Source organism: Pavona decussata, unplaced genomic scaffold, assembly GCF_977016875.1.
Source record: "Pavona decussata unplaced genomic scaffold, jaPavDecu1.1 SCAFFOLD_80, whole genome shotgun sequence".
In the NCBI taxonomy this organism is placed as follows: Eukaryota; Metazoa; Cnidaria; class Anthozoa; order Scleractinia; family Agariciidae; genus Pavona; species Pavona decussata.
In genome coordinates, this window is record NW_028145498.1 from 216110 (window position 1) to 227254 (window position 11145).

General features: G+C 38.4%; 1 protein-coding gene across 1 annotated transcript; it reads right to left on the minus strand.

The window, feature by feature from the left end:
* Nucleotides 1-15: 15 nt before the first annotated feature.
* LOC146476109 (uncharacterized) lies at nucleotides 16-1889 on the minus strand. The gene is made up of 2 exons (XM_085114985.1): nucleotides 1152-1889; nucleotides 16-698 (listed from the first exon to the last, which is right to left on the minus strand). The coding sequence occupies exons 1-2, from the start codon at nucleotides 1813-1815 to the stop codon at nucleotides 286-288; spliced, it is 1077 nt and encodes a 358-aa protein (XP_084971111.1). The 5' UTR covers nucleotides 1816-1889; the 3' UTR covers nucleotides 16-285.
* Between the last annotated feature and the right edge of the window lie 9256 nt (nucleotides 1890-11145).

The following is an 11145-nucleotide window of genomic DNA, read 5'->3' on the forward strand; positions in this document are numbered from 1 at the left end:
CTCAAAAAAATAAATGTGAAATGACACTAGTTGGAAGAATTTGACAGTTCATCAAAGTTTTACTCAAAGATTAAATGTTAAAATGTTATTATTTTAATTCTACTTACAGTATCTTAATGTTTGTGCCTTATCATATAAAAGGTCTTTGGTTGTGAAACATACATGTACAATTGACAGTTGAGTTTATGTTCCATTTCTCATTTGGGAAAAAGCCTCACCATTACTGGGACTCAGCTCTAGGAACTCTTAACTTAAATGCAATAAATGCTAAATTTTTACACTTTTTTAGGCAAAGTAATCTTCCAAACTGGGTGGGTCAAGCTCAAAAAACTCTGATGTTTGGTTGCCATAGAGGCATGTGAGTGCATTCCTAAGACGTGCACACACCACATACATTTTCCCCACACTGCTTAATCCAGTCTTCAGATTTTTTTTGAAGTCCAAAAACTTGAAATAATTGATGATGTCCCCAAACAACAACTCCACTGAGGACCGAACTTCACTCATTGCTGAATTGTATGCCTGCATTTGAGGAGTTAACACTCCATTGCGAAATGGCGCCTGGAAATGAACCCTCAGGGGATAGGCGGGGTCGCCATAGATGCACATTGGCTGCCCATGGAGATCGAAAGCAAACATCTGTAAACTCTGTAGAAGCTGAGAATCCCGAAGCATTCCAGCATCACGCCTTCTTCCTTCTAGGAAAAATTAAAAAATATGTTTATTATCTGCAGATAATGTCGGTATCAATTTAGGTCAATCCAGGGGCGGTGCCTCGCATGGTCGTCCCGTTGCACCTACCCTTTTTGGGTCTCGCTTTTTTTTTTTTTTTTTTGATTATTTCTGTTATATACTGTAAGTGGAGTACCCAATAAAGCTGTTAAAAAAATCAAAAAAAATCAGATATCAATATTTCAGACAAACTACTGTCAATCCCTACCATGCATCCTATACCCTGCATTATTCAGACAACAACAATGCTCAAGTGAAAGCAATACTTTTCTTTAGACTTACAATTTGACCAGTCTTAGTGGTGGTCTAGAGGAGGGCTCCACCCTCCTTAGACCCACCGCCCATTCTTGAGCACCTGGATCTGCCACTGACTTCCACCTTTTACAGGTAAGGGAAACTTGAACAACAGAAGTAGTTACCAACAGGACCATACAGGTTTCCAATGATCCCATTTGGCAGAGCTAGGGACTGGAATTTTAAAGCATGCTCTCTTTTATGACCGTTGTAGACAATTCTCTGATTATTATCTGGCCTCGCGATAGGCCTAACTGTTCCGTCAATAAAACCAAAACAGTTCTGCAATGGGGACCCTCTTTGGGAGATAACTTGGGCATAGGTTTGCAATGCTGGTGGGTTCAAAACTGCGGGATTCCAATCGATAATTCGATGATTATGGGCTGTATAGATGTAATCAAGCACCTCGTTTGTTACCATGCTCAAAACAGGGACAGGACGACCGAACCGTGGTACCATGTCACTGTACCGGCAAGGGTAAGCAAAGCGTTTTAGCAGCATACAAAGGGCTTCTGTGCCCTCGGCTTTGCTTCGCTGATTACAGCTAATCCAATCTGGGATTTGAAGTGCTTCTGCGAATGCAGGTATATCTCTCTCCTTCACTCGAAATTCCGCAAGGCATTCATCATCTTCCATATCATCAAGGTCGAAGAGTGGATATGAACTGTACGGCAGGTCTAAGTTTGGACTCTGGTGCTGTTCGTACAAAATCAGGAGTTCTTCGTCGTTAAGAATCCCCTGATCATAGCAAAGTAAAACGAAATCCCTTGTTTCTTTGAACGAAGTCATTTAGACGTACCAAAACAGCCTCGAAGTCTTAAAAACTTCTCAGCCGTACTATTTGTATTTCGCGTTGCTTAAAGTTGAATTTTGGCGGGCTACGGCGAAGTACTCTCCCCAGACCTCCTTAACCACGACAGCCGTAGTAGCGCCAGCCGTAGCGATTTGCTTAAACTCCCTATTTGTTGTGAGGCGGTGACTTAAGATGGTGGTCGAGAGCAACCGCTCGAACCGACAACAAACTAGTTTTCAGATTATAAAAATTGTTTCCTTTTCTCGTCACTGAAACGTAAAACTTACAGCGACATTTATTCATCTTGTTTACTTCCATGCTTTCAAATTCTGTCTTAAACTCATTTTGTTTGTGAAATCATTCTGTTAATAAAGAAAATCTTGCTCGAATTTAACTTAATTTGTTGTCTTCATTTTAAGTCATCGAGATGGACAACATGCAATTTACAAGAGTTTTCTATTACAATTAGCAGAATTTTCATCTCTTGCCTTCGAAAAGTATGACCAAGGACTTAGCTGCATCTTGCATTTTCTTTCATCCTATTTACTTCTTTTTCAGAAATGTCAACAAATAGCTAAGCGGCCATTTTGAAAGTTAGTGCTCCTGCTATAATCACCTCGCGCGAGGTGATTATAGCAGGGTATGACGCAATCCTCGACCAATCAGATCAACCAGAATCTCTATAATCACCTGAGTAATTATACTAAATTTTAATATTTAGTATGGAATGATGATAGAATCGATTGCCTTTGTATACAACTGTATCCAGGAATGTAGTCTCAGCATTTCAGATTTCAGCCGTAAATTTGATTGTTGGATGATATGAATTTGCTTGTTCGATGTACCATTCTATATCGTGTTTACCAGTGTCCCACGGAGAAAAGTTATCGTCAATGTAACGTTTCCAAACTAAAGGTTTTACGACACTTTGGCTAACAATTTGTGTTTCGATGTCGGCCAAGCCAAAGAGGCGCGTAGTACCGAGTTGGCTTTATTATCATTTCAAAAAACAACAAGCGCGATTGGAATAATTGTTTTATTTTTATTAAAAACAATCAAGAAATATTGCTAGATCTAGCTGATTTCGCTTTGCAAGAAAACAAGACCACAAAGTTGTAGGTTGACTGCATAGCTCTTATATTGGCATACAATAAATAGTAGACACTTCTGAATGTGCTCAATAGCTGCCGCGTTAAATAAAAATGTTGCGTTCATAGTGTCATTTATAAACTAAATATGATGAATGAATGCGTTTAAAGTATTTTTTCGTTATGTTGTTTTTATCGATTGTTTGTTTGTTTGTTTGTTTGTTTGTTAGATTTCACTATGATTTTACTACCATTCGATGGATAGATTTTTTAATTAAAGGAGAAAAATAAAGGATTAGAAAGAAAAATGTTTAGAGACGGGCAGCTGTAGAATATTTTACTGCAAGCAGTACTGTTTATTTGGATAGACCTTATGTTTTTAGTTCATCATTAAAAGAATTAACAAACAGCCTGTACGTGCATTTTTTAAGGATCTTTTTTTTCGGCCATCGCATTTAAGCGAATGTGCTCGTCTTTCAAGTACACAGTTCCCAGGGGCCCCACTCACATAATCCCAACTTATCCCTCCTTTTTTTTAGCATACCCAAAAAAATGGCACTTTATAGAAAATCAGCCTCTGCTAAGAGAGATCTACAAGGAACCTTCCCTACTTTCGTACAGAAAAGGGAGATCTTTGTGAAATACGTACTCGTAAGAGCAAATTGCTTTGAAGGTCATTTTCTTCTTATCTCGACCAATAGGAGCCGTGTTTGGCCTGTCATCATTATTTTACCATCACTGTGTTTTCATTGTGGTCTTGATGACTGGCTTGATAGGCCTTGAATTACGTGACCTATTGAATATTTCTCTCTGGATTAGATGCGTGTGGAGTGCCGGTAATTACTTTTCAAATAGATTACAATCTCAGAAATATCCCGTAATACCACACAAGCAGTAAATTGCGCTTATGTTATGGATGATTTGAGCTAATGAAAAATACAATACCCAAAAAAATTCCCTGGTTGTTTTCGCGACCCAAAAAAATCCCGGCGTCTTTCACAGACCCAAAAAATTCCTTTTGGCCAAAATGTCAGACCCAAAAGAATCCTTCGGACCCCCCCCCCCCCCCCCGTCATTAAAATATGTGAGTGGTGCCCCTAGGACACAGTTATAGTTAGTATTGGTCACTTTTATGTTCCCCCTACTTATGTTTACCTAAAATGAAGGAAGTTTTCCCTAAAACTACTGCCAAACCACTGCCAGTTACCTTAATGAAGGAGGTACTCAAATTTGTGAAACTCTGGGATCTTTTACCAGGTTGAGTGCGATCATTCAATGCAGTTTTCCCGTGTATTTATATATTTTGAAAGTTTAAGACATTTACATTTTAGAAATAGAGGTTTTTCAAGGCGGCCATGTTGGAGGTACGGAACAATAAAAAATTAATTTTCCCATAAAAATACAATTTATTTGCGAAAGGAAAATCATTTTATTTATTTCTACCAATATACAGCCGCCATGAATATCCCCAATAACGATTGTCTCCCACTTTAAACGTCATGTTACAATCCCGTTGAATGCAATCCTAGCTGTAGATAGAATCTTATGTGCTTTTTTTTCTTTTACGACAAAAACTTTACAGCATTGTTGAAAAGGCTGAGTCACTGACACTGAAATGCGACATACAAACTGGGCTTAAATTAGTCAATTTTCTCATCCCCCATCTGCCGCCTGCTTTCCTCTTCTTACTGCGAAGTGCTCTGTAGCTGCAAGTTCTCAGACCCAACTGATCGTCGCTGATGAAAATTTACCTACTGATTCCTACTTTTGGTAACTTAAATAACAGTTCACGTTTGTAAACAGAAGCACCAGTTCCATTAGCATTAGCAACATTACGACTTCTGTCAACTACCATCCTCTGGATATCATAGAATTGTGAAAGGCGTCTATGTTAAAAGATATCTACCCCAAGTTTGGCATTCTTATTTATATACACGTATAGAACGTTGAAAAAGTGTTAACTTGAAATTTGCAAACCTGATAAGATTCCTTTATAAAAGTGGGAATTCTGTGATGATTTATCAACAACCACCACCTGTCATACAGTCCTTATTTAATGAACAGAAAACATAGATGAATTACAGACACTAAGTAACTTGCAACCCTATGAAGTCAGAAAATAACAAAAAAACACATTCAACAGCAAAAAAGGATGGAACAGTACGTAAACAGCATCCAAAGACCAATGATAAGATGCTAATGCTACTGTGTATAAACATGACCCAGGTTGTACCTTGCACTAAGGCTGCGTTGCATGTAAAATTCGCATTCAGTCAGTTCAGTCAACAAGAAGTGCGGACACGTTTGTCATCAGAAACTTGAACCTTCTCTGAAGTGCGAGTGTACAATAGCACTATATTTACAGTTGGATCGCAACCATATTCGCTTTATTTCCAAGCGCGTAAATACAACGTATCAATATAGCGTGCGACAAACATTCCTTTTATTCGCATTCTTGCAAGGGCTGTCGATTAAGCGTTCGTGGGTTTAACTTCTAAGCTGTCGCAAAGTTTGCTAGTGCAACCCATTAAACGTATTCAGATCTCAAAGGGTTGCGATCAGTGCTTTCAAACTATCACAATCTGAATATTAAGTGGTTGTGACGTCCGCCAAAATGTTATAATTAAATGCCATTTATCGTTACTTCTAGTTAAGCCTTCTTTAACAAATTTGCACAGAAGATCTGCAGTTTACATCTGCATCAGCATTTTCTCCGTAGTCCACGGGTTGCCGTTAAAGAAAATCCACAGGAATAGTGCCAACTGATCCAGCTTTAGCAATGAAACTGATATTTAGAATTTGTACAACTGAAGGCTTTACAATCCATTCGTATCATCTTTGATTACTGCTGATGCAATATGTATCATGCGTGTCAAGTCCATACAGTTGACAAGATAAGCTGACCCTAATTCGTGCCAAGATACCTAAAGAAATACTTGGAATCTGACAGCTCTTCAGATGTCTCAGCTACAAACTGGAAATAATGCATTCTTTTTCAGTACAGGGAGCCTCAAATTCAACATTGAAGCTAAACATATTGATAACAAACAAACCCCAAAGCAAAGATCTACTTATTACCCTTTATTTGAATGACAAATGACGCCGATTTCCATCGACTGACGACTGCCCAGAAAATGGCATTTACTGAGTACTGAGGAAAGGTTTGCTTAACTAAGCTAAAAATAAAAATCATTTAAAACTACTTATCACAGGTTATAAAAAAAATATCTTCACCAACAGTATATTTTGAATTTTGTCAGTTGGCATTCTACTCCTTATCTGAACAAAAAGCGTCTTAGGCCGTTTGAAACGAAAAAAACTGAAAGCCCAACTTAAAAAACTAAAAACTGAAGTACTTCTCATTCTTACACAAGATGAAGTTTTTCAAGATTAGAATGAGGTAAATAATCGGTCAGCTGTTCATTAAAAATACATGGTAGGTGCTACAACTTTCTATTAAATAAAGTGCAACCAATTCAAATTTAAACAGCCACAACCAGGAGAACTGTTCAAATTAGGACTCAGAGGCCTCCAGTTACTCATACATCTGATGATCTGCCGTTGTTTCACGGCTGATGACACTCAAATTGTAATATCCGGGCGTTTCCTTCTTGCTTGGTAATTCTTGGTACTCGGGTGCTGCACGTGACTCAGCGGTCCCCATTTGCTCGTAGACCTGTTCATCTGCTGATCTTCGTCTTCTGTTGACTCCTAAATTGTAGTATCCGGGAGTTTCCTTCTTGCTTTGTAATTCTTGGTACTCGGGAGCTGCACGTGACTGCCCATCCAAGGTCCTCGGCTTGAGCTCCGTGTATGGACCTGGCTCCGAAAAGTGCTCATCACGCGAAGTATCGTGTCGTTCACCTTTATCACAGATGTAATTGTCTGAAGTGTTTGCCTTGCGAGTTAATACTCTTCGTAGTCTCCATAACAAAAGGCCAATAACAATAAGCAGCAAGACGGCAACACAGGAGAAAGCAATCACAGTTACACGGAAGACGAAACAATGATCTACAATGAAAAAAGATGGTGAAGGTAACAATCTTCAAGCTCAGATTATTTCTTTAAGGCTATTTTCACACCAGATAACTGTTTGATTTCCACATCTTCTTTTGCCTATATCCCTGTGTTTGAAATTCCTGTTTGAGACACCAGCCCACTCGCCACCATTTTGAGTATCTGCCGTCAGTCCCAGTTCTACTCCTCTCCTTTCTTTTCTGAGACATTTTACATTACGTTTCGATAGCCACTGCATGACATGTTACCCTAAAATATCGGCGTGTGAATCTTTTGAATCTCATTTCATCTCATAAACATTTTTTCCTTGTTGGTTACACATTGTGCCAGAAACTCGGTTAATCAATATGCATAATTTGTGCAAAATGGTCTTTTCTTTCTGTTGTTATTCCACAGCTCAGGGAAAGTACAACACTTTGACCTAACGTTTTAGATATTTATCTTGACGAAACAGTAAAAGTAGATTTATAGCTAATCGAGGTGAAGACAACAATGGTATCCTGTATAGTCTGGCAATACATCAGCTTTATAAGTTACAACGCCTTGTCATGAATGGGAATACTCGTACGATTGAGCTTGCTCTTGTTACACTTTGCCATGTTACGCCTCTGTTACGCGTGTAAAACTGGATGCCTTTACGAAGCCGCTTCGAATATAAAATTGAATTATTTAAAGTACAACAGGGTATATATAGTTCCTAATTATCTATTCCAACTAGGATCATGTTCCACCACTAGGTGAGACATAACCACAACACAGGCATTTTAATAGATCTCTCTATAGCAAGACATTTAAATCAGTGACTTCATATAGAAGTGTAAATAATAAGTGTTTGCAGTTAGAATTAATGGAAATTAGTTGACAATTGATTTAGCTTTGTCAGGCACACTCGAATGTTCTCTAAAACATGTGCAGATTGATTGATTGATTGATTGATTGATTGATTGATTGATTGATTGATTGATTGATTGATTGATTGATTGATTGATTGATTGATTGATTGATTGATTGATTGATTGATTGATTGATTGATTGATTGATTGATTGATGGACATTTATCTATCTATAACTCTGAACCTTTGGGGCAAGCTTTTAAAACTTTCGGGTAAGTTAAGTTCGTTTTTAATCAAATATCTCATTGCCTTGCATATATCTTTTTTTGTGTTGAGAGAACAATGTATTATTGGTATCTTTCTTTTATTTTTTAATAGCCAATTTAAGGTCAAGGGCGACACCTCAGGCTCATTAGCACGCATTCATCTAGAGTATAAAAGCATGCCGACAAAAATCGAAGATACGCGAATAGACCATATTGGTATTCTCGGTATTGAACTGGATCGAGCTTGCAATGGAGGCTCATGCGGGGGAATGTATTAGAAACTATTTGCATGTGAAAAGATTTCCCCGCATAAGCCTCGTGTGCAAGCTAGTTCCAGTTCAATACCGAGAATACGAATACGGTATATTGTTCATGATAAGTAACAGTAAGTAATTCAAATCATGTCGAGGTGAGCAAAAACAGCTGAGAAGTAAGGTATTATCATTACTTACTGCACAGAACATTATCCTCTCCCTCTGCATTGTCAGCAGCAGTTGAACACTTTGGACTCTCTGACAAGGAGATGTTGTAAATTTTGTAACCAAAACTGTTGGAAGCATTACACACATAAACTCCATAATCTTGTTCGTTGCGAGGCTTGACAGCTACAATGTTGTTCATCACTTCTATGTAATTGCTGTCTAAAGTCTCGCCATTCTTTTTCCACGAGTAGGTAATTGGATAATCACTGATAGCATGGCAAAATAGAAAACACACGGTCTGCTTTTCACAGTTCACTGATGGTGTGGACAAGTTTTCTTCCATGTAAGGTGGCACTGTGTTTAGAAGAAGAATATATGAAAAGGTAAAACAGTTCAAAGCGAAATTGAGAAAACTGAGACACTTGACTGTCTTATTTAAAGAGCGTTGTGGAAACTGATACACTATCTAACAATTAGGTTGATAAACCATACTAGACTGATCTATCTCACTTTTGGTAGATCTGTCAAAGGGTATTGACTGCTTTTAGTTTGATATTGTAAACTTTACAACCCTATATTATGCCTGCTTTTACGGCGGACCAGCATCTCGCAGAAGGCGTTCGCAAGGAGCACCATGGTCAAGAAAATGTGGTAACCTATCGATGCGAGATGTTTTGGTTTTGGTTATGACCTCAATGTCCGTCCTTCCACAAAACCACACGAAAACCAATGCAAATGGCACACTCATGCTGCCGCCCACGTTTGTTTGGCGGTAAGTTGCATGGCCAGCTGCGCTAAAAAAAAATGAAGGCAACAAAATACGAAGTCAATTTATGTATACATTGAATATGTCTTAAAAAGTTATAGAAGAGAAAAGGAGAGCGAAAGAAAACGAGAGGGCAGGCGACGAATAAGCGAAGTTCAACATGAAAGAGAGCGACTGAGAGCACGAACAAACGGCAGGCGGAATATCATTTGAAAACAAACCATATGGTGCGCAACAAGCAATTCGCTTAGAAATTAAGTACATTCTTGCAGGAAACTGTCGAAAATTATCCGTATTCAACGTATTTTAAACTACACATAGATACTTTAATCGTTCGGTTCGTTCGTGGAAAAATCAATTTTTCAACATGTTGTGTTCACCTTGCGCTTGTAAACACGCACAAGATTTAAACGCTGAAATATCTCGGACCACAACCAAACAGTATTTTTCCTCTATTCTCCTTTTGTTAACGTTTACTTAGAGACTATAATTATTCAGTAGGAGGAATATTCACAGAGTTGTGAATTGTTTTTGAAAATTTTGTGTTGGACTGTAATTCATCCCCATCGCATACTGACCATGAGCTTGTAGACACGCACAAATTTTAAAATAAGAAATATGTTTATGCGAGACAGCTTAAAAAGAAGGTCCTCGCTGTTTTAAGTATTCTTTTTTTAGCGGATTTTACATGTAAATTTCATACACCAATTAACAAGTCTTTTTGTTATTTCACCTTTCTACGGAATTGCTAACATTTTTTGTCTAACGAAATTATCTAAGAACTAAGAAAGACTTGATCTCGCACAACCTTAACCTGATAATTTTGTCCTCCACTTACCATATTGGGGTATAACAACTGACAGAGAAGCGTTTGTTCCAGGTTTGATAGTTACAGCTCTGACGTAAAACCAATAGGTCACACCACTGGACACAGCGATTGAGTAGCTAAACGTTTTGTCGCCAAACGTCACTGTATGAACAGCATGTGGATCTCCACTGTGCTTATAGAACAGAGTATAATTTCTTATTATTCCATTCTCCTGCTGGGGTCTTCTCCAGGTGAGGTTAACTCTTGGACCGTGAAAAGCACTTGGCTCTAGGATGGTGTCGCTGAGGAAGGCAGGGGCGCTAGGAGCTTAGCAGTAAAACAAGAAAGGAGTTAGCAAGATGAGCAACGACTTGGCTTGTGTCCAACATCTGAAAAAGCTATCGAGCCGTTTCTTATATTTTTAGGAGAAAGGCATAAAACGAAACTTACAAGAAAATTTAATGCGAACGGCCCAAAAGAAAACTCCTTCTCTGGTTCACAACAGTAGAACTTTAGTTCCTTCAAATGTTGACATCAAGGTACGTACTGACAATTTTTCAAGTCACTTCACTTCGGTTGAAAAAGTGAGGTATGATCCCTCAAAAACTCTTATCGAAACACCATACAGCCTCATGATTGGAGCAAACAGCCAGTGTACATAACCTCATGGATTTGGTTCCCGTCTGGAACTCAGCTTATTTCACTTCTTCCCACCCTCAAAATATAACACCTTTTTCATTTAATTCCAAATAGTTTAAAATCTACCTCTCTCACGCGAAGTTTTCTACACTAACCACACTAGCAGTGTGAAGGTCACGTGTCACATATAAACCTAATAACCCAGTGTTTAGCTATATCTACTCACTTTTGTTTAAGTGTTTGAAGACCTAAGACGATTGGTCCATGATGTCCATGACATAATATTTTGCCAGTTGACGCCATTAGCTAATTTTAGAAACTTCGTATAGCACTTTATTGAACTTCATAGGTTATCATAGGTTTCATTCGCAGCAAGTACTTAATCACTGGGGTGGATGTAAAATCCGCTCTCTAGGTCCCGCACGCATCAAACTGTAAAAACGCTGTTTAAGTGTTCTGTTCAGTATGATACAGTCAAGATAGCAGG

What these genes read in the sequence shown, in the direction of transcription:
- LOC146476109 (XM_085114985.1), bottom strand. Translation starts at nt 1,815, where the DNA reads ATGACTTCGTTCAAAGAAACAAGGGATTTCGTTTTACTTTGCTATGAT. An exon ending in AAACCTGTATGGTCCTGTTG is followed by an intron (nt 699 to 1,151) that starts GTAACTACTTCT and finishes AATTTTTCCTAG; the next exon opens with AAGGAAGAAGGCGTGATGCT.